Below are 23238 nucleotides of genomic sequence, written 5' to 3'. Positions count from 1 at the left end.
TGATTAATTAAGTCACCGCGTGCGCGCCACGGCGGCGTCTCAGGAGGAGGGCTGGGAAAAAGAAAAGGGGAGCGGACAGCAGCGCGCGCGAGCGCGCGCGCGCCGAGCCGTTAGCCTTCCGTCTGAATGACCGGCCGCTGCCCGGAGCAGTCAGTCGACCACATGGAGTTTAGTATTTTCTTTTGGCGTCCTTTCTCGTGTTATGGTCGTCGCCGCCGCGTGGTTCCGGAGACGCCTATCGAACGGCGGCTCTCTTATCGCGGCGGCCTGTGTTGCAGTCCAGGCTATGAAATGCCTGACCGGACCGACGCTCTCGATCGTCTCTGCATCGAAAGTTAAAAGTGCCGCGCGTCCAGTTATGCGCGGCGCGGCACGCCAAGCCATTCGGAAGCCGACCGGCGAGAAGCAAGACCCCACCCGTAGCTCACTGCCCGGTAGGTCTCCCCCTCTCCTGCGGCGCGCTCCTCACTTTCTGTTCAGCTCGGAAGCGACCACGTTCTCGCAGGAAGGAAATGCGCTTGACGTTTCCTTGATGAAAGTCGAGATAGGCCGTCGGAATGGCGAGCGAGTCTTTTTTTGCGGTCTGCGCCCTTTTACAAGCCCCATCATTAGGGTGCGCGTCACATTTGCCGGTGCTCGTTGTATCGCCTTGGTGCTGTCCACTTCACGCGTCCGGGGCGTGGAGTCGCCAAGCCAAGCTGGCTGACCGGAAGTAAGTGGCTAGAATCGGGCCGTGCTCAGTACGGTGCGGCTGCAACACCCCCAGTCGAAGGCTGTTGAGGGGATCGGTAACGCGATGGAAAGGGCGTGACTGAAAGGAGCGGGTAACCAATAGTGGTCACGAAGTCTTCCTGCAGCGTCCGAGGACGCGATGCGAGGAAGCAAGCACACTCGGGAGTCGTGGATGGAAAACGTAAAAGAACAAACAACATACTTTATTTGTAAAGCATTTTATAATACAAACAACGTGACAGAACACCGCAAAGTAATTTCCAGCGGGAGAAAACAGACAGGACGGGGGAGCCAGAAGAAACGAGTTGTGTCGTCAGGACGTTGAGTGTAGAGAGAAGACGAACAGTGCGGCGACGTTGAGACAGAAGGGAGACGAAGAGGGAGTTGAGGAGAGATCCCCGAGGAGAGAGCAAGTACTACGAAACAGGAAGGGGAAAGCCACAGGGAGAGACGGGACAGCTCAGGCGGGGACGGAGGGAGACAGGTGGTGGTGCGTGGCCAATCTTGCAGTCCGGGAAGAAGGATAGAAGACCCTAGAAAACGCAGATGTAGAGAAGACGTGGTGGACAGAATCTGCTTGCTGGCGGCGGCGGCGACAAACGCACATCACACTTGTGTGTCGGAGGCGGGTAGAGGGGAGACGAACGAAGAAGGCACATAAATAATAGTTATAGTCCTAACAAGATGACACATGATTTAGTGGTAGCCGTAGCCGTGGCCGTAGCCTCCTCCGTAGTATCCGCCGAAACCAACGGCAGCAACCTTAGCGACAGCGGGGGCAGCGACGACGGCGGGGGCGTGGTAAGCGGGGGCAGCGGCGACGGCGACGGGGGCGACGGCGGCCTTAACGGCGTGGGGGGTCTGGTAGACGGCTCCAGCGGGGTGGGAGGCGGCGGTTCCGGGCTCGTTGGTCTTCACGGAGGCGCGGAAGCCGTGTCCGTCGGCGACGTAGTGCACGCTACGGTGGCGGCCGTAGTTGTCGGTGAAGCTGTAGGATCCAACACGGTTGTTGTGGGCGTCAGCAACCTCGTGGCGGCTCTGGTGGTTTCCGTGTCCATCGTTGACCTCATAGCCGAATTTGTAGGGCTGGGCAGCCTGCATCAAAGAAGAAGGAAGCAACGGAAAGTGTCAGAGCCTTGGGGTGCCCTGAGCTGTATCAACTGCGGGGTCGGTTGTGCTGACCTGTTGATGTAATGCTCAATGATCTCTGTGATTTATGTATAGAGACGAACCTCGGCACACTGCCTTCCTGCTCCTGTAGCGTGAGCATCCTTGCTTTGAAAGATTGAGGACTGCTGTGGGGTTCGTTTCGCCTAAGCGTCAAATGCACCATTAGTGGCTTAGTTCTCTGAAATGGTTCCGACTCAACCAGGCCTGCCTGAAGCAGCAAAGTAAGCTCTTTACCTAACAGCCGCTGTCATCAAAGCTGTGCTTATTTCTTCGTCTTCAGTTGCGGTGATCACCGACTACCAGTTGTCGTTGCTTGCTTTTGAAAATGTGAGCTGAGAGGGCTGATAGCGAGACTTACATAAACGTCCTGGACAACGGCCTTGGCGACGACGGGGGCAGCAACAGCCTTGACGACAGGGGCAGCAGCAACAGCCACGGGGGCAGCGACGGCGTGTCCGTATCCACCGAAGCCGTGTCCGTATCCACCGAAGCCGTAGCCTCCGTAGCCTCCGTAGCCGCCGTAGCCGCCGTAGCCGCCAACGGCGACAGCGGGGCCAGCAAAGCCGGCGTAGGCGGCCGAAGCCAGAGCCAGGACGAGAAGCTGCGGTAGCAAAGACGGGGTAGAAAGGGCAATGGGTGTAAGTTTAGAATGGCACTAATTCAGCGACATTTGCCTGTGATCTATAGGAGCATAAGGGTAAACGTCGGAAATAGTTGAATTCCATTCGGACACTTCGTATCCGCGGCATGTTATGAATCACGTCTTAAGGACTTTGTTCTCAGGAATGGTTATTATTATTCGCGAGCTTTTAGCAAGTAATAACGAATAATTAGAGCCGCTTTTCGTTGTTAAAGTTATACGTTGGTACTCCTTAGTGCTTCGAGGCAAGAGCTCATTCACTGCCACATATTCGCTTAGCTAGGCTAGACAAGGAGCTGTCGGCCCGGACCAAGGGCCCGTCCTAACGGGGAATAATGCCTGGCAGCAGCGCCGCACAGTCGACGAGCCACCACCAGGCACCGTTCCTGCCGAGAGGGATCAGCTGTCGAGAGCACGGTATGGGTCCGAAGCAGCGCGTTATCCATCCAGTAGCGGCGGCGGCGGCGGTGACGGTGGCGTATTCCTGCGGCTACCGCTGGGGTAGAGCCGACCGTGGATGCAGAGGCGCATGTGGTTCCTACCTGAGCGAACATGGTTTCCGAACTGCTGACGAATTCGAGTGTGGCTCTGGTCGGCCGTCCGGCGGATTTTATACCAGACGCGGGGCCTGACCTAGATCACCGGAAGGTCTGTCCTATCGTCGCTGGCCGCCGGAAGAGTTAGGGGCCGGCCTCGCCCAGAGACACCCTTGGAGAGTGAACGCGCTCGACGCCGCCGTGGGGGGAGAGGAGGGGCTCGGACAGCGCTGGCGCGCCACTGGCCAGAAAGAAAGAAAATCGGGCGTCCAATCTATCTGGAAGCAAAATGGAACAATTGGCGGGTCCTGCCCCTTTCGCTAATCTCTCCCTCGCTTCGCGCCGGACTCCGTGGCGTGGTCGCCCGTTGCACGAGTGCATAACTGGGAGTGGGGCGAGCGCGGTTGTCCTTTTCAAGGACGCGGACGCCTTGCTCGTGCAGCACGCTGGCCGGCGGACCACTCGGCGCCTGCCGACCCCCCCGGTTCCCCTCCCCTTTCCGACAAGGCTGCCTCTTGTTTTTGCTCCCGGCGCCCACTAACGGGCCCTCGAATCGCCCCGGGCGCGGTTTTATGCTTTAGTTTTCTCTTATTTTCATCTCTATAACCTGCACCCCCCCCCCTCTTTTTTTTTTTTCTCTCTGCCCACGGCTGTGTCGACGGCCCGCTGCTGCTGCGGCCTGCCTTCGTGCGCGTAGCCCTCCGGAGTTACCCCCTGGCCACTGCCCGCGCTGTTATCAGTTATCAGCCGCCCAGCTATGCGGCTCCAAGGGTGGTGCCCAGTGTGAGACCATGAAGTCCGCCGTGCGCGCCTGTGAACAGGCTGGACGCTCTGCGGTGCGCCGGGAAACGGGCTCGCTCATGCGAGGAACGCGAGACATTTGCACTTTAGTCTCCGCCGCAGCAGTGGTGCGCGGCACTGCGGAGGCCAATTAAAGCGACACCGGGCAATCTAAGGTAACCTACGCGTCTTGACGTTGCTGGCTCGGATGCCTCGGCTCGCAGAAGTATAGAACGTTACTACTTCTCAGATCGGGTCTGAAACGTTCTGGTCTTTTGAAGTGTATTATAGCATTTAGTGCTTTGTTGTTTCTGTTTCGTAAACGATGTTTATAAGGTCTTTACCTCCTTGCAGATAATGGCCGAATAAAGGGCGGATAGATTTATCGTCTCTATTGGACTGAGCTTTGTGTTACCAGCAGCACCGAGCGAAGCAACCGCTTATGTACAGGTGCACCAAAATTAAAACGGAGCACGCGAGCTGTGGCCGAAATGGGAAAAACTGCATGCCAGCGCGCTCTATCAGCAGATGCCAGCAGAGAGCCAAGGTGGCGTCGGCACATCCGGCTGCACATCTCGATGATCTATGCTCGCCTTAACGCTGACATCCGCGAAGCAACGCAGCTACCATCACTGCTCGCCAGAAGCACTTTCATTGCTTCAAGGAAGGGTTTATTGTCCGCACCTGCAGAAAAGCTGGCCTTCGGCGGCGTGCGCTTTCTGCTTCGTCAGGAATGCCACCATTTTCAGTCTGCGTGACTGCCGTGGCTCGCGCTTCACTCGGTAGCGAGTTGGGTGCGCTATAAAGTATAAACGCGTCAGCGTTGGTTTCGCAAGGGTGGTATTAAAGAATAGCCTGCATATCTTGACTCCGTTGTCATGACGATATGAATGCTCAACGGCATAGCAAGTGAAGTAATTGAAGACCAGTTGCTCAGCACAGATTGGCTTTCTTACCCTTCAGAAAACAAAGTTAAATCTCCGTAGAAAATAAGGTTGTCTCTCCTTGAGTCGCCCTCGATCGGTTATATTTTGAGCATGTATTTATATCACAAATTCAACGCAGCCATACATGCATGCTATTCTTTTTTTCATGCGTTCCCCGGAGCGAAGTGAAATTTCAACCGCACTTGCCAAATTCGCCACTAAATGAAGCGCAAACCACGGCGGTCATGTTGACAGAAAATGGTGGAATTCCTGACGAAGCAGAAAGCGCACGCCGCCGAAGGCAAGCTTTCCTGCACGGTGCGGGAAAACATTAAACCCTTGCTTGAAGCATTGCAAGCCCTTCCGGCGAGCAGTGATGGTAGCAGCGTAGCTTCGCTGATGCCGGCGATAAAGCGAGCATAGATCATCGAGATGGGTCAGCCGGATGTCAGCCGGATGGATAGAGCGCGCTGGCATGCAGTTTTTCCCATTTGGGCCAGCGCTCGCGTGGTCCGGTTTACTTTTGGTGCACCTGTACACAGAACATAGGCATCTGCGGTATTAAGGCGAAAGCCTTTAATGCCTCATCGTTGTCGACGGACGGTTGTCAGCAGAAGGTTGTCAGAAGAGATGTCACGCTTTTCCTACTCAGAACAAAAAAAAATCTTTGTGCACGATGGGATTCGAACCACCATCCTTCCGTTCCGCAGCCGAGCGTGCTAATGGCTAAGCTACTTTTTTTTTATTGCCTTCAAAGGCGTGGGAATACAGTGCATTACAACATATGTGACTATTTATATGGCTATTTACATGGCTACAGCACTCCTCGCTTCCAGCGACCATTCCAACTTCTTCAGTTGGGATAGATTCTGGAAAAGGGATACAATTTCTTCGTCAAAACCTCGGTCTTTTAACACATCGTAAATTTTCAGGACACTCTCAACAAAATATTGATACACAGATCTGGCTCCAGGATCGCAATGGCGAATATGCCATGGCACTACGCCACACTGCATGCAAGCCAAGCAGAAAAATGGTGTCATATGGAGCTCCATCGTCTTCGACAGGCAGAAACCTAATGCCGTGCGGAGTGAGCGGCAAATCTTTCGTTATGGTTCGCTGCAACACGTCCCAAAAGAAGATTGCATTATTACAGTCGACAAAAACATGGTCAATTGTTTCCTCCTTCCTATACAGAAGGAAATAAGTGCCCCACAGGACGTATATATCTCTTTCATGTAACCAGCTTTTAACAGGTAAGGTACCTGTGTGCAGCTGAAAGAAGAAAGTTTTTGCTGAAGGCGTTTCCCACATTCTTCTTACCCTCTTTAACACATTTTGTCCCGGTGAGACCCCAAAGGCCGACCGATACAAGGGAGCGGGAAAAAGGACGTGTAATAAGTCTTTCTTAAGTTGCCTTTTCTTCACAGTTGCCAAATATTCTCTGGAAAAACGGGTGACAAGGAATCGATAAGATGCGACAACCTCACGGAGGTAACGGGACACACTGTAGTGACCACCTCCGGCAGAGGATATTACAAAGTCTGGGAGTGCATTTGGCAACATAAACTGAACAAAACACTGGAGGAAAGGGTTTCTTCTTTCGCGGAGAAACATGAAGCGCATGACCACTTGGCTTAAAAACAAGTGAGAGAGGGACAGACCCCTTTCGGCGACTCGCCGAAAAAGATTCGTTCGGGAGGTTCTCTCCCAACTGGACTGCCATATAAATGTCGCAAAGATGCGATGGAACTTCTGTATATTCACCCGTGTACAGTAAAACACCTGCAAGATGTACATTATCTTTGCTGCTAGAAAAACATTGCATACCGTGGCACGCGCGAACACTGAAAGGTCGCGCCCACGCCATTTAGATGTCATCTCTCTCATTTCACCGGCCTTCGTGCTCCAGACCGAATCGCTTTCACGATAGCAGTCAAGAGGCACCCCAAGATATGTGCTCGGTGTAGTGGACCAGTGAACATTTTCAAATACATCTGGAGTCCTGTCCCATGCGCCATGCCACAAACCAATGCACTTATCTATGTTTAACATGCTCCCACTCTGGGCACAAAAATCCTGTGTTGTTTTCAGTACAGCCGTAATGCTTTCCCTGTCCGATCCACACGTGTGAAGTTCGAGTGCTAATGGCTACGCTACTTGCTGTCAACGCAAATGTAGTTCTCCTTGTCTAGGACGCTGGAGAATGTTTGCAGTGAGGCGTCGAATCAAACAGATGCCTCCAAAACGCCCTCCAGTGTCTCCAGCATTCAAGATTCACAACAACTGTGTACTTAATTAACATCTTAGCCACACATAAGTGACACAAGCAGCAACACCGCGCTAAAGACTTTCGCCTAACCGCACTTTAGGTCAACAAAGTGCCTCTGACTTTATTTAATACCATCAAATTCTGCATTCTTTCAGTACTAAAATGATTATTTTCAAAGTGTGTCACCTTTTTCAGCTTTGCCGCTTATATCAGACCTGCAACACTGTTAATATTCTCTCTTTTCTGCAGCCCGTAAGAAGCCGAGCCCTTTATTCGCCGTCTCTTTCCGTTGGCGTAAGTGTGTAAGCGGCAATAGAAACAAAACCTTATCAAGTATGAGCGCATCAAAGCATATCCATGTCTAACGTCGTTTTTCCTCGAGCGTCCCAAAGAGGGTCGTTTGCATAGCGGTACCCCACGACCGTCGCCTCCGTGCGGGTGTGTATGGAAGCAGCACTCTCCGTAGCGGAGTCATTGAGGGTGTGTAAGAAAGAAAAATGTAAACCAATAACATGCAGAGCTACGTTAGCGCTTACGTTCGCTCCAGTTACTGTAAAGTGGGGTTGAGCGAATGCAATCCTAACAAAGTAAGAACAAAAATAGCGAAAGCACTTAGAGAACCGCACGTGTCCATATGCGTCCGCATGTGCATCAGTGAGCGCCCAGGAAAGAAGCACAGAGGATTATGAGGAAAGCGCTCTCCAACCATATAGTGCAAGCCGCGGCGTGCCTACTTTCGTCTAGCGGATCTAGCGCCACGCGCTCCCAAATCAAGGTGCGTGGAAGTGCTCCCAGGCGAGAGCGCAGTTCAGAAAGCAAGTACGACCGCCGGCCGAGAAACACACACCTGGCAAAAAAAAAAGGAAAAATAAATAAAAGGCTTGCGACTTGCGACTAGGAGGATTTTATTTTGGTGTAGAAATGCCCAAAAGGTGTAGCTTGGCCTCGGCGCCGTTCAGATGGGCATCTATTCAACGAGCAGCAGGTAGGATGGTTATCCCTGAGACTGCCTGGAGAGGAAGTCACCCCACGAAGGTGAACTTGAGTGGCCGCATGTGGGTGCTCAAGTTAAAAAAAAAAAATGCAGAACAAAGACTGCCTCGTTCTCATCAACAGTGTCCTCTCGATCTTGGTACACAGAGTTCAGACGTGCTGGTTGTCACAGAAAGTGGCAATATTTACCTCGTTTGAAATTCCGGGTGCGTCTGCAGATGCAAACATTTGGCCTATTGAAGCTAGCCGGTACGACCAATGTCTAATATCTGTTTGACGTGCAACCAGCGCCATCAATTCACAGAGTACTCAGCGGAAAAACTAAGAAGGAAGTGGAACTTACGTGTACGAAATATAAAAAAAAAGTAAGGCTCATCATTATTCAGTATTTAGCTGATTCCTTTGTCCCGCATTAGATTGAGTTGCCTGTCAAAAACTACACAAGACACAGCGGTCCAAGTGAAGCCAGTACGGCAGCATTTCAACGCTTACTTTGGCGCGAAAAGGAAACAGGTTTCGTTTCCAGCTCACTTCCACTCCGCTCAGCCCTCATGGATTGCATCCACATTCACGATGGACGCGCGGTTTCTTACGTCACGGCGATCCGCTTATGGCTCGGGGAAGCGGCTGGTTTCCGAAAAAGAACACTCTCCTTTTCTGCCTGCAAAGTTTTCTCTCTGCATTCCATTTTCTTCTTGTCGGAGCTAGACAGGTGGGCCAGAGATTAATGGCCTCTTGCTCAGGGCGTCAACGGCCGGTCTCTTCCCTGTTGGCTCGTCGTACACCCGGAGGACACGCGTCCGGCGTGGATGTCGTTGGCTTCAGCGACGCACTTTGCTTCCTTCATGTGCGTCCTCAGGCTCGCACCTCCTTCTTTGGCTGCGCGTGACCGCATTCTTGGACCTGAAGCAGTCTTTTTTTTCTGTAAATTCTTGCCAGCGCAGTGGCTGAACCGACTTTGATTGTTTTAAAGGTAGATACAGCGAGCTGCAAGCTGCGCAGTAGTAGAAACATATGAGCTAGCTGACATTTTCGTGTATAAATAGGTGTGCGTGTGCGATAACGCCCTAGTTTAAAAAAAAAACAAGAGAGTGAGCCAGCAATGTCGACACGTTTAAGCATTCGCTAGGAATTCTCGTTGTTCTGTATGCAAGGTGTGTTTCGGAACAAGGCACCAAATGAACGAAATGGTTCTGAATATGACATACTTTGAACGTATTTTTCTGCGTGTGGTAAAAGGTGGAGTGTTTCAGTGAAATATGCCAACATCCGTCTGTACAGCGAATGCCCTTCCATTGTTCAGGTCCGCATTCATTTTAAATAGCTCCCTTTAGAGATTCCACTGATTCAAATAAAACGCTAACGCGTAAGTTGCCTTATGTCCCTTCACACGACCCTATGGAAGGCTTATACCTGTTGAAAATGGCATGAAATCACGCAAGTCAACAAAGGGCCCGAAGAATCCGACCTGCAAGCTGCGTCGAGGATTGCTTTCGCAGTGGCGTTACGACGAATCTACATATGCTGTTTGCTGCCAGCTTTCACGCACACTAGGGCATCTCTATCTTCATCGTGTGTATAAAAGGGTCCCTAGAGTGAAAAAAAAATTAATTTCATTCAACCAATTCAAGGCTACAAATGATCGCCTCTTTTCGGTCCTTACGCAAAGGTTTTATTAATGAAGGCCCATATGTGGAGATATACGGCGCATTAGAGAGAGAGAGAGAGAAAGAGAGTGAAAAGTCTTTTAATCAAGCACCAAGACGATGCCCAATATGCCCACAAGCGTCATTACTCACCTCTGCATGCTCTAATGCATGGCCTCAGAATACATAGACCAGTAATTTCAACTGCGTGAGTAGCAATTAAACGTGGTAAATCACCACATTACCTTTTTTCGTTAGTAAGTAACGTAAGAATCCGAGTTCTAAAAGTATCGATTTTAAGAGCGTGACTGGTAGACAATGAAAAGTGCAAGGAACGAAACAACGATTTATCTATTTCTCAATCCACCCAGCTCATCAATTTCTTTGAATGCAAGACGTGAATGCCAAACAAACTTGGAGTTCTCAACGCGTAAACCTTTATTGTGTCACTAATACAGGGCGATGCCTAAGCATGGCAGAATTAAGTTATGTGAAAGTCGGTTGGGACATATCAGAATCGGAAAAAGCGCGATGAGATACTGCCAAACCTGACTGAAGGCTGGCGATTTTATTAGCCGATGGTTATTTCATAATAAAGCAATACTGGAAGAAGAATTTAACCACGAGTAGTTCGGTGTTGCTTCAGCTGCCTAATTATTTTTTCGCTAGTTTTGGCGCCGTTTCAAGTTATGAAACTGTCAATGGAAAAAATATATCAGAAATTGAAGTTACAAGAAATTCTCAACGTGTTGAGGGCAGTGATGATATGATATCACTAGTCGAAAAATAAAATAAGACAAAACTATAGGTTGGTGGCGCAGAAATACACGCGGACATCGTCAACGTCTCTATTCTGTAAAGTTTGCTCCCAAACTAACATTTTTCCAGGAGTTTCAGTTTTGCTAAACGTCACATTGCTTGAAACACAAGGATTGCTGTAGGCAAAGCTGTTTAAGGCTTTCGGCGTTGTCCTTATTTCAGTCGGTCTGTATAAGTGCCTAAACGGTAAATACAGTCGAACCTCGTTATAATGAAATAATGGATATAAAGAAAGCATGGCGATTCCCCTTGGAAGCTCGGTCAACACGGGCTATAACGAAGCTACGGCTATAACGAAGTAATCACCGGTCCCCTTCAACTTCGTTATAACGAGGTTAAACTAATGGCTTTTAGACCATGTTTTATTGTGGTTTACTTATTATTAGCTGTAGGTGTGAAGAGAGCCCTTTTTTTTCCCCTTTCTTGTAAACGATAATTTGATGAAGCACGTGCTCTTCCTTTTTCGGGTAAGCGAATTAATGTCCCTGGTACAATATTGGTCGCTGCGATCACTTGACAGAAATGTTCTAAATGAATTCATATTCGACGACACGGCGAGAGACGAAGTACATCACGATGTATTCAGGACATTCTTGTTTTATCGAATTAAACGCATTCAGTGAAGTGACCTCCACTTCTAAGCGACTCGTTCAATGATTCCAGTAGGTTTACACACAAGCAGATCGGGAATGCGGCTGCGGAAAATGCGGTTGGCGTCTATATCTCTTCGTGCATCGTGTTCCGTATGCTGATACCACCTAATGTCCACAATAAGGGGGACGCTCAGTGTCTTTCTGCGAGCCCCCAAATGAATGCCTGGAATGCTGTTTAGCTGCATCCGTTTTATTAATAACCAACGCGGACGGCTTTATGTAGCCTTCGCGTGTCTGAATGAACCTACTTTTGCTGGCGCTTTAAGAAACGAACTCTTATCTGTTGCCTGCATAAATACGCAAAGCCTTAGCGAGTGGGTAATGACGACTGTAGTTCGCACTCATCAACTTCACGATTTCTAGCACTCCGTAATGATCTCTGAAGGTCGCGTGATCAATATACACAGACCCGTAGAAGGCATATTTTCTCTGACAGCGGCAAGCTGCTGCCCCGTTCAACGCGCTTCACTTGGTTACTAAAGCTTCGCTGCTCGTTCAGCCGCCGCTGTCACTCGGACGACATTGAACCGCCGTTCTTCCAGCGTACTTCCTGAGTGCGCCGTGTGATGACCGCGGCGTTTATTGCTATCGAAGAGAAGACATTAACGCCATCAGTGAAGCGGCGTGGCAAGCCTGCCGCCCCCCCCCCCCCCCTTCCTTTCTTTTCTTTTCTTCTTCCTTCTTTCACCCTTGGCTTCGCTCGTTCCTGTTATACCACGCGGAACACACGACAGCCTCTCGCAATGGCTGCGCCGTAAATGCGCATAATAATTACACGCTCCTTTCAAGGCTTCTGCGGCCATCAATATGTGAAAGGGAACAGTTCCCAGTTTCGCACGGGCGCTGCCGCGGGGCTCGGCGGCTGGCGTGGGCATCGATTTTTCCTCTTCCGGTGTCGGATGACCGGCAACGATCAGCCAAGGGGGACGGTCCCCGCGGTGCACTAGGTAGCCTAAGAAGGGCCGCGCAAGCTTCAAGCGGAATTGCGTCTATTTGCTTGTGTGCGTGTTTCTGTACTCGCACGTGCGTGTACGGGTTTAAGCCTGTGGGCATCTATGAGCTTGCGGACAGTCACCGCTGTTGAAGCTTTAATTATGAAGTTGTAATGAGACCAGGTGCACGAGGATGCTTTTGGGACGCTCCGCGCATGTGAAGCGAAAGTTCACAGTTTACTGTCGCTATGTAAAGCACCCATTAGTTTCCCTTTTTCTGGGTTTTTGAAAATCCCGTACACGCTCAGTGAACTGCGCAGGAAAGAATATGTGTGTGTTTGCGTGTATGCATGCGTCCATTGTGTGTGTACGCGTGCGGGGAGGAGGGGAGGTATTTGCATAACTGTGATAAACTTATAATGAGATGGGGATGACGCTTAATTGTTACAGACATTTTCAATTTATATGTGTTTTCGCATTCTTGCAAATAGATGTTGTTGTCGGCAGCAGCGCCGTCAGCGAAAAATGATGATCTTATGTGTTTTAATTACGTGTTGGGCTATAGACACACAGAATTGCGACTTCAAATAGTCTTGTGACTCTCACAGTTAATACATACCAAAAAGAAAAATCTGATGACAAGAACAGACACAGTGCCACAGAGTCGTGATTTAAATGTGTTGCGCTCCTAAACAGCTTCCGTATATGTGTCCTTGAAGATCTATTTCGCCCTACATTTTATGCCTCCTTAAATAAAACCTGGCCTCTTCAACAATAAAAAAAAATTACTGTGATTAAACAGTGGTAGTCCGAAAGACCAGCTCAGCTGTTCCACAATGCGCTTTCCAATTGCTGCATTTACTTTTAGTGCTGCTGTATGTCATTTATTCACCTTGAAGAACTGCGCGAAAAAAAGAAAACATGCACAACAGGAGAGAGGACACGTATGGAGTGCGGTGACTTACAACCGATGTTAGAAAGACAAATGTTCATGGGAATTCCGCACGATGGAATAGATTTCTAATAAGGGAGTAATTACCCATTGGCATCCACCCAAGCGCAGCCATAGACTACAAAGGGAAGCTATAACGTTTGCGCAGAGACCTCGTAATTAAAGAAAATTCGTCCTGGTCCGGGGCTCGTTCCCGACCCCACCCCTTCACCCTTGCCATCGCTGTGCTTGGATGGATCCCAAGGAGTAAATACTCTCTTATTACTATATTACTAAGGTTACAGATATTAATTTTATGTGCTAAACAGCTATCAGAATGAAAAAAGACTGCCTGTAATCTTTCGAACAAAATTTGGAAATCTGCGCGCTCTGTGTGCCCTTTTTGCTTTCGACCTTGTTTATTTCGCACATTTTTTTAAGACGAATGAGCCGCACCAACTAGCCAGCCAGAAAACACTGTGGGGTGTAAGTGTGTGACGGCGGTGTTAATGTTTTGAGAGGGTTACAAAAAGTGCTTAATCGTATGAGAAATGTGTTGGCACAGGCTTACGCATGTTGTCATGCAACATGCGTCATGCATGTTGTCATGCAACAAGTTCGCGGACAGCTTCCGGAGAGCGTTCGTCCTTTGATGCAACCGTCGTAGGTTTTTGACAAGGGATACCTCCAACGCTAAAAGCACCTCTCTCTGACTCAGATGCACCCGTGGCCGTTTTGCAACGCGACTGCAAAGATGTGCCGTATCGTCTCTAGCCGCTATACTATAACTCCGGTGTGTGCTACTGCTCAAGCGCGCAGGATGCCGCGCTGTCCAGTAATTGCAAGATGTTTCCTTTAGAGCCGTTGCGAGATAATTGGCAGCGCATTTGATCAAATCTGCACCCAACCTGATGACGATTTAGAAGGGGGGGGGGGGGGGGGGGTCACGTGATTGCAAAGGCTCTCTTATCACAACTAGCCCTACCGAGAGAACCTTAGCTTTCACAGCTCGCTCTTTAAAATTAGAAGCCTAACGAGAGTAAGCCTAAGTGGGAAATGCGCTCTAAGAACGGCGCAGCACACACTGTAAACGGCTCACAATAGCTGCACTCACTGAATCGGTTTCGGCCAGGTACCTTTGCTGCTAAATGTACAGCCCCCGTTAAAAGTATACAGTCCAGAGGGTTTGCTTGCGAAGCCTACGGCGTGCCTCGTAATGCAATCCTCAGCGACCGCCATCTCTCGAAAGAGGAATCGGTTCGCGTCCTCAATCCTCCCAAGCTTTTGGACTACTAGATGTTCTAAGGAGCCTCGCTAAACGGCTTAGAAGCGAACCCCTTGGACGAGGGCTGTACCTCTGCTTTCTCCCGCTTTTTGATCTGGGAAACATGGTCGGTCTTCCCGGATGCTTTCGCGGCATGACGGGCCTCAGTCATGAGCAGCTGTTCTTTATACTGTCGAACAACAAGCTCTGTTTCCCTCGCCGCTTTAAGTCCACCACGAGCAATCGCATTCAGCCGCTTCCCTTTTCCGTGCGCTACAGCACGCTGGGATATCCCTGCTTTCATTGATGCGATGGCGCATGCACACGCTTTCCATCGGCCTTTTAGCGACGCGTTCATTCGCCTTGGCCGCCTTCCCACCTTTCGTGTGCAGCCACAAATAACGGCCATTGCAGACACAGTGAGGCCCTTTCCTCCTCCGGCGTCAGCACTAATCTAGAAGACAGTTCTTAAATCCTGATATTTCATGACTGCAGCTCAACGAACGGGACAAGAAGAAGGACACAGGCAGGGACACAACACAGTAAAGCAGAAAGGGGCTAGTTGGTATCGATCCATCTAAAAACGGCACACAGAAAAACACGCAGAACACAGGGAGAACGGGCAGGACAAGAGCGCTCTTGTCCTGTACGTTCTCCCTGTGTTCTGCGTGTTTTTCTGTGCCCCGTTTTTAGATGGATCGACACAACACAGCGCTGTATTGTGTTCCTGCCTGTCCTTCTTCTTGTCCCGTTCGTTGTGCTGTAGTCATGGAATATTGGAACCAACTCGCCCAGCAACTTACCTTGTTGAATCCTGAGTCGTCCGGCTTCCTTGAGCGGCTGAAGCCATACTGCTGTCGATGATTTGGAGGCACAGAATAGGCTAACTATACGAATGACGATTATGATGTTGACCTGTGCTCTTCCCCTTTATTTCAGCGTGGTAAGGCCCACCACATGCGCTAGCACGCTGGAGGGAGCTAACTGTTACAGCCAGCGTCTTCGCTTCGGTGGACGCGGTTGTTGCGACACGCGTCTGTTCTTTCACGCTTTCACTCTTTCCTCTCATTCTTTCAACTCACATCTATCTGCACGTGGCAGCGGTGGTGGCTCGGCTCGAGCCAGTCGGAGGCCCATGCAATTTCCTTTTCATCCTTCTTTCAGTAGCCCGCCACGGTGGCTCAGTGGTTACGGCGCTTGGCTGCTGACCTGCAAGACGCGGATTCAATCCCGGCCGCAGCGGCTGTATTTCGAAGGAGGCGAAATTCTAGAGGCCCGTGTACTGTACGATGTCAGGGCACGTTAAAGAACCCCAGGTGGTCGAAATTTCCGGAGCCCTTCACTACGGCGTCCCTCATAGCCCGAGTCGCTTTGGGGCGTTAAACCCCCATAAACCATTCTTTCAGTAGCAACAACACAACCACTAGCGCACTTTACACACAGCCTCCGCCAGACACAGCGATTGTCGTTTCGGTAGTGGACGAATGATAATTTTTTTTTTCTGCACGTGGAATTTGTTACACGAGTTCACCTACAAGAGCCAGCTAAATGCATATACTATTTACAAAGAAGCCAACAGCAGCTGCTATGAACAAGGTGGACAAAAAACGCAATTATGCACAACTAGTCCAACTAGAATGATTGTAAGGTGACACAACGCAACAGTACGAACCAATCCGGTGGAAAGTCGCTTTGGTATAGAAGCAATGCTGGTGAGGCATCATTTCACTAAAATTGTGTTGGGAAAACGACAGATTCGACTTTGCTGTCCAGCATGCGCTTTTTCCGCAGGTTATGCAGTCCAATTAAAAAGAAAAAGAAACAGATCAGAGAGTTAGAGATTTTGTTAAGTTTCCACTAGTTAATGCACGGTGTGGGCATTTAAACGAAAATTTTCTTTAGTGGCGTTTGGAGCACGCTCTAATTGTAGCTTGGAAGTTTATAAGATAGTTTTCGATGTTATTGGGATGTGAGGTTTAACGCCTCGAGGCGACTCTTGGGCACAGATGGATGCCGTAGAGTGAAGACTCCGGATTAATTTAAACCACCTGAAGGTCTTTAACGTGCGCTTGCGTCGCACAGCACAGGGTCGTTCTTGTATTTCGCCTGCAGGCTCCATCAAAACGCAGCCTCCGTGGCCGGGATCGAACCCACAACCGTGGTATCAGCAGCCAGACGTCAAGGTCACTAAGCCATCGGGGCTGGTAGTATTCAGTGGCTTCCAGTACATTGTACAGACGACAGCCAACAGAGAAGCATATTTTTTCCGGAGCTGCGTTCACCCACAGAGCTTCTAAAAAAAGTGTTTCGGTGCAAGGAGAAATCGGAATTTTACGCACTCACGCTAACACATCATTCCTCTTGCGTTCATGAAGAGATTAATCCCAGGTACTAAGAACCGTAACTTTTTTTAGCAGGCATTCCGCTGGCCTTGTCAATGGTGGAGTGGGCCAGAGCAAGTGCGATGGCGGCTCCTTCCACTTCTGCAGGCGAATTAGTCCGGATAGTGGCGGCGGCCCCCCACTGTGCCGTCTTCATAGGCTGCGACTGCCGTGAAATATTGATTTTTTTTTGTGTGTAATATAGTTTTTTCCATCCATCAATCCGCTGGCCTTCGGGGAAACCAGCGCCGTGGGCCCGCCATTGCGAAAAGCAAGTTCAGGTGTCCGCCGAGATATGTGAGACAGATACTGCGCCATTTCCTTTCCTCAAAAACCAATTTACCAATTTACCAAGCCCAGACTGCTGTTATGCCCGAGCACGCATTCCGGCGGACTTCGTGGAAACCAGCGCTCTGGGCCCGCCATTGCGAAAAGCAAGTTCAGGTGTCCGCCGAGATATGTGAGACAGATACTACGCCATTTCCTTTCCTCAAAAACCGATTTACCAATTTACCAAGCCCAGACTGCTGTTATGCCCGAGCACGCATTCCGGCGGCCTTCGTGTAAACCAGCGCCGTGGGCCCGCCATTGCGAAAAGCAAGTTCAGGTGTCCGCCGAGATATGTGAGACAGATACTGCGCCATTTCCTTTCCTCAAAAACCAATTTACCAATTTACCAAGCCCAGACTGCTGTTATGCCCGAGCACGCATTCCGGCGGTCTTCGTGGAAACCAGCGCCGTGGGCCCGCCATTGCGAAAAGCAAGCCCGGATTCTCGGACATGTCGCGGCTTGCCGCATGATTCATCCTGGCTCGCCGGGCGCAGTTCCTTCCCCCTTTCCGCGCTAGCGTCGGCTCGAGTCTCAACCGACGCTTGGCCGACAGCCCTTTCCAGGCTGCAAACTTTCAACGGCCGAGCTCCTCACGTCTATCCGTCCAGTTCAAACGGTGGCCTGTAACGAGTCCTGATTGATGAGTTCGAACGGCTGGCTGCTGCAACCGTCACTGGAGGCTATAAAAACGAAGCCGCGCTGCTCTTTCTTGCCTTTTTCTCTTTCCTCTGATCTCTTACCTCTCCTCTATCTGCACGTGGCAGCGGTGGTGGCTTGTCTAGAGCCAGTAGCAGGCCCGTGCAATTTCCGATTCATCCTTCTCTCAGTCACAACAACAACAACAGCTCTTTCCTCTGATCTTTTAACTCTCATCTGTCTGCACGTGGCAGCGGTGGTGGCTGGGCTGGAGCCAGTTGGCAGGCCCGTGCAATTTCCTTTTCGTCCTTCTCTCAGTCGCAACAACAATAGCCGGAGCAGCAGACGAGACAACACGCCAGAGAGACTCTCTCCCAATGCATCGCCGTACTCCTTTGCGCTAGCCCGTGGTGCTCCATTATGTAAAGCCCTTGTACATACTGTACCTAAACGTCCATTGACTCATAGTCACCTCGACCGTTTCTTCGCTCAGCTCTGCACAACATTGGCAGCAGGCTGAGATACTCCAGTCCCAACCGTGGTGACCAGGCTCGGAGGCCCAATCCTAACAGTATCCATTGAAATACTAAATGCTGCATCTTTGCCGAAAGTCGCGGGTTCGATCCCGGCCGCGGCGGCTGAATTTCTTTGGAGGAGAAATTCGAGGCCCGTGTACTGTGCGATGTCAGTGCACGTTAAAGAACCCCAGGTGGTCGAAATTTCCGGAGCCCTCCACTACGGCGTCTCTCATAGCCTTAGTCGCTTTGGGACGTTAAACCCCATAAACCAAACCAAACCAAGCTGCATCTTTGATGCCTTTACGAATTCTTGAAGCGTTCTTTCTATCTATATATTTTTCTTTATTTTTTTCCTTCCGTCCTACCTTCTTCCTTTCTTTCTTTCCTTCTTTCTTTCTTTCTTTCTTTCTTTCTTTCTTTCCTTTCTTCCTTTCTTTCCTGTCCTTCTTCCTTTCTTTCTTTTTTTCTTTCTTTCTCCGTGCTTTCCTTCTTTGTTTCTTTCCTTGTTCCTTTCTCTCCTTTACGTTGAAGCTTCATCTCGATCGTTATTTTTGCCTTTCCTGTTTGTTGGATCAGTTCTACGCCCAATATGAGTTCAATGTTACGCAGAATGCCAACTTAATACTTTAAAACACAGAAGAAGCCGCAGGACTAAACCCGTATACAAGCATATTACGCCTCTCAAGAATCACATCTTAATCTGACACTAGGTCAAACAACTCTAGCGTGCGCAGCTTTTTAATTCTGTTTGGGTTAAAACACTATCCATATTCGCTGACTTCAGTGCGACGTGCTTTTTTTAGCCCCTTGCCAACTGCGAGCGAGATCGTCGCGAAATGGGGCTTGCTGCGTATTCTGTACCGATCCCCCCCCTCAAAATACATCAGCGTCGCACCTAAGTAAGTGCTGGTTAATGGTGCTCGCTCACTGCCTCGCCTGTGTTGCTGTCAAAAAATAGACGTCGTACGGCAGTACAGACAGCATCAGCAAGAAGCAACAGGTTCGCACGGCAGCTCTAACGACCACTCTTGATTTAGAACGGGGCTGCGGCACGAGAGCGCCATGCGACGCTAGAAGTGCACACTCGTCGTCGCTGCGGCTGGCCCCGGGCACACTCCCTTTTTCAGGGCCTCGCTAATTCTCTCCAGGAAGGAAAACAGAAATAAGAGTAGAAATAAACGCGCCCACCCCCGTATCACCGGCTGCCGCAGAATTCCTGCCTTCTGTCGAGCAAGAAACGAAGATGAAAGATGTCTAATGATGAATGGGACTACTTAGCCCCGAGTGCGTAGCGAAAGTAGATTTGTGTTATGTCAACATACCACGCCCTCGTCCCTCCGAATAAGTCGATCGGGCCACACGTGCTCGTTTGGGATGGCATAAAAGGTTTGCCGAGCTGTCGCACTGCGATGCTCGCGGCACAGTTTGTTGCGCGTAGCTTTCCTTTAATAACTGTGTGGGTGCCGCCGTAACGGAAATTGTTGGTGACTCCTGTTGCAACGGGGTCCGGGGCGCTGAAGTAGAGTGTCTGTTGGTTAACGGACAAAAATGTCGACTCTGTATGTTGCGTGCATCCGCCTTAAAGTAAGGAGCTGAGAAATATGCGAGTGATTTGAACTGTATAGTTTCTGCAGCGAAGGAACAAGGTAAAAGACTCAGCATCGCGAGGCGTGTGGTTTTCTCAGGTTGGTTGGCCGTGTTGGCTCTATGGATTTTAAAGTGACAGCTGGGAGATTTCACATAGAATTGGGCAATTGATGGCTCGTCTACTTCTTTGATTTATCTAAAATTTTTGCATATGATTGCCTGCTAAATCAAAAGGAGGAGTGTGGAATTTTTTTAACGAGAAAAATATTTCGAAGCACTCTAACTCCATTGTATTTCCACATCCTGTATTTGCAGATAGTGTATATTACCGCCCTACCTATATTCTTTCTTATATAGCTCCCCCCCTTTCTTTCCCTATTCCTGTCCTCTCCCTGTCCTTTTATTCCCTCTAGCCGCAGCTCAGGAGCTTCAAGCTTCAATGGCAGATGTCGCGGCCAGCAACATCTTTTCCTTCCGTTTTTAGTTTGTTTTATTAATAAATAGCCACTAACAACAACAACAACAACACTCAAAATCCCTGATAACAAATGCACATAGACTTCAGAGCTTACGTGCACTGACATGTTCTCAATTTCATTTCGAATAACTAGAAATATATTGCGAGGAGATGCCCGAAAATTTGTACTGCAAATTTATGACTGGTATGGAGTACGCGCAGTCGTGTTTCGCGGTTTTTGTTTTTATCGTTTTGCCTAAAAAATCGGCAACTTCACGCAAAAATACTTTCTTTGGTAACATTAGGGGTTTACCTACAAGCAGAAATAAACTTTAAACGCAAACTCTTAACGTTACATTCTAGAGAAAGCTATCGTTCACTATTACAATATCTAGTGACACAACTTCTCCAAATGAGGAATTATTGCACAACCTTCTAGAAATCCCAAAAGTACAAAAATTTGGGTGGTGGTCAAAAAATAATTTTTGATAACTTTTAATATTGCTGCTGTAGCAGACAGAGCACTTCTAATAGACGCATAGCTGTTTTTGCCACATTTGAGATAAAATAATTTTTAATTATATTGCAGGGACGTGCATATAAATTTATAGATGACATTGCTACCTACTTTAGAGCGTGCCCAGTTATTGCTGCTGATATCAAACTTTATTATTTTTTTCTAGAATTGTACGACCTTATCATACAAGCAACTTTTTCTGTTTTGCAGGCCCTTATCTCAGAAGAGAAAAAACTATACCCACAGCTTGCCTTGCCTTTTATGCAAAATCTTCTCTTATGTGATATAAAGTTTACAGGTAAGTCGTTGAAGCATAGGGAAATATTATCGCTCAAGATTTTGTAAGACAGCTAAAAAGCATTCTTATGTTTGTTGCCTTGCTCTCTCGGGTCATAATTCACAATATGGACAACATTAAACATTACACAATGTTACATAATACCGCTGGCAGATAAAGCACTTATTACGAAATTTTTTTTTCGAGAGCTTAGCAAACTAAGTACCTGTGCAGAAATCCGTTTTCTGTAATATATACGAAGCTCCTGCCGCTTCTGTAAGAGTTAAAAGTTAAATAAATGAAGAACGTAGTATGAAAGCCCCCTTAATCTGCACAATAATTAGACGGACACTTAAGCGCCACCTTAAGGGTATGAGGCGACAGCGCTAACGATAATTTGATATTTTCTTAATTAGTAGCTCTTTCTAATTACACAGGCTCATTAGCATGCATTAGTAGGCATACTTGACCATTTGGCATACCACAGGACACTCAAGGTCTCCCCTTAACCATGTCGAATGAATGTGCTTCAATGGTCTAGGAGTAGTCTGTCTTATTCGGAACCGAAGGGTCATGAGTTCAATTTTCTTTTCAGCGTAATTACTTTACTTTTCATCGATACAAGTCGTAATGACGCGTTAGTTATGCTATGACCTCATGGTCTCGTTTTAAATCGAGTTCTAATCATTTCAATTCCACAACTGAACGTGTGACGTCACAACCCTCTCTACAAATTCTTAATTAGTGTGAACAAGCTCAAAGATTTTCCTGCCAACGTCCGCTGTAAGGCCGTCGCGTAAATAACTTACACCACCGCGTTGCCGTAGAACGGAGGCTTCAGTTACATGAATATAGGCGGAAATTCACACTTCTGTGGCGGCAAATGCAGCGCAACATATATTCGGTGCCAAGCTATAGAAGATTTTATGCCATATATAAGTATTGTGAGGCTCTCGCCTCGTAGTGCCATGCACATGGAGGCGGTTAGACCCTCTCACCAAACTCCCGGCCGTGTACTTAAGCGCCTGCTCCTCCCATTAGCCAGAGCGGACGCGCCATCTTCGGACTGTCGCAACAAAACTGCTGCAGTCAACTGCCTCAGTTTTTAATGCTTATGCATGCTCATTTAATGGAAACTGCCTGCAATGAGTATAGAATTAAGAAATTTTTAATCGCATTAAATACTTTTGTTCTTCTGCGCTCTTTAACATTATGAAATAATATTTTCTTCGTGTGAAAAGATGTCAGTGAATTCTTTATCGTTTAATAAGCACGCGTACATGAAATGCAGCGTAAACTATAGTGATTATATTTTGCTTATTCTATTAGGTAACGACATCCAAAGCGATCAGAAATACTTCTTGTGCAGTAAGTTCGCAAATTATTGAAAAATTTAAATTTTGAGATTGTGTAATATAACTGAGCAAACTTCGAGGTAAGCAAAAATGTTCGCTAAAATTTTCTTGCATGTCCTAGAAAGATACTTGAAGTTATGAATAACCAAATTTTGCGAAAGCAGCAATTGTACCACAATGGGGTCTTTGAAAGTGCTGTTGATACTACATCAACAATTTTATCCAACACGTTCTTGCTGCTTATGAATGTTCATTTAGTGCGCAATATCTGGAAAGAACAGGTTATGAAACTGGTTTTGTGTAATCTTCATCTAAGAGTTTTGCATTGCTGTGGTTTCTTGCCTTTTAAGCAGTAATATTTTCTCATCTGTGGCAAATATGTCGGCGGTTTTTACTTTAATGAGCAAATACGTTAGTTTAGAATGCAGCGTTCAACGTTTGTGACAACAGCATGCATCTCCTTTTGGGTAAAAACCGCCAAAGCTTAACAAAAATATACCACGGAGAACTAACTTCTGGCTGTCTGCAAAAATGATAATACATATATTGTCCAGAAAAGTGAGCCTGCTCCATAGAACTCATAGTTATGCAGTACGAATTTTCTGGCATCTCTTCGTAATATATTTCTAGTTTTCCGCAACCAACAGCGGCAAGAACAACAGTTCATGTGATTGTGAAATCGACATACTCGTGACTAAAATTTTGTGATTCGAAATAGTTTTTCTGGAGAAAAATAGCTGCAGGTCCCTTCTTTCCAGTCATCGGTCGGTGACATATAAAAATGATGTGTATATCCCAGCAGTCGACCAACGATCCATTGCGCGATCTTATCTGAAGTCACGCTGCTGTAACAGGAACTGAAAAAGGATCGCGCGAGGGTAGCCT

At 48.3% G+C, this 23238-nt stretch overlaps 1 protein-coding gene across 1 annotated transcript; it reads right to left on the bottom strand.

Annotated features, from left to right (window-relative positions):
• Nucleotides 1–911: 911 nt before the first annotated feature.
• Nucleotides 912–3272, bottom strand: LOC149342133 (uncharacterized). Its single transcript, XM_089542115.1, has 3 exons — nucleotides 3085–3272; nucleotides 2261–2503; nucleotides 912–1827 (listed from the first exon to the last, which is right to left on the bottom strand). Exons 1-3 carry the CDS (start codon nucleotides 3094–3096, stop codon nucleotides 1429–1431), a joined length of 654 nt encoding a protein of 217 aa, XP_089398241.1. The 5' UTR covers nucleotides 3097–3272; the 3' UTR covers nucleotides 912–1428.
• Between the last annotated feature and the right edge of the window lie 19966 nt (nucleotides 3273–23238).

Source organism: Amblyomma mixtum, chromosome 5 (assembly GCF_055824585.1).
Source record: "Amblyomma mixtum isolate Tamu chromosome 5, ASM5582458v1, whole genome shotgun sequence".
Lineage (NCBI taxonomy): Eukaryota > Metazoa > Arthropoda > Arachnida > Ixodida > Ixodidae > Amblyomma > Amblyomma mixtum.
The sequence above is the reverse complement of the archived record's forward strand: the minus strand, read 5'-3'. Positions and strand labels throughout refer to the sequence as shown.

Excerpts from the sequence above, each read along its gene's own strand:
- LOC149342133 (XM_089542115.1), bottom strand. Across the intron at positions 1,828-2,260 it reads CCGTTGTCCAGGACGTTTAT|GCTGCCCAGCCCTACAAATT; the intron begins GTAAGTCTCGCT and ends TCTTTGATGCAG.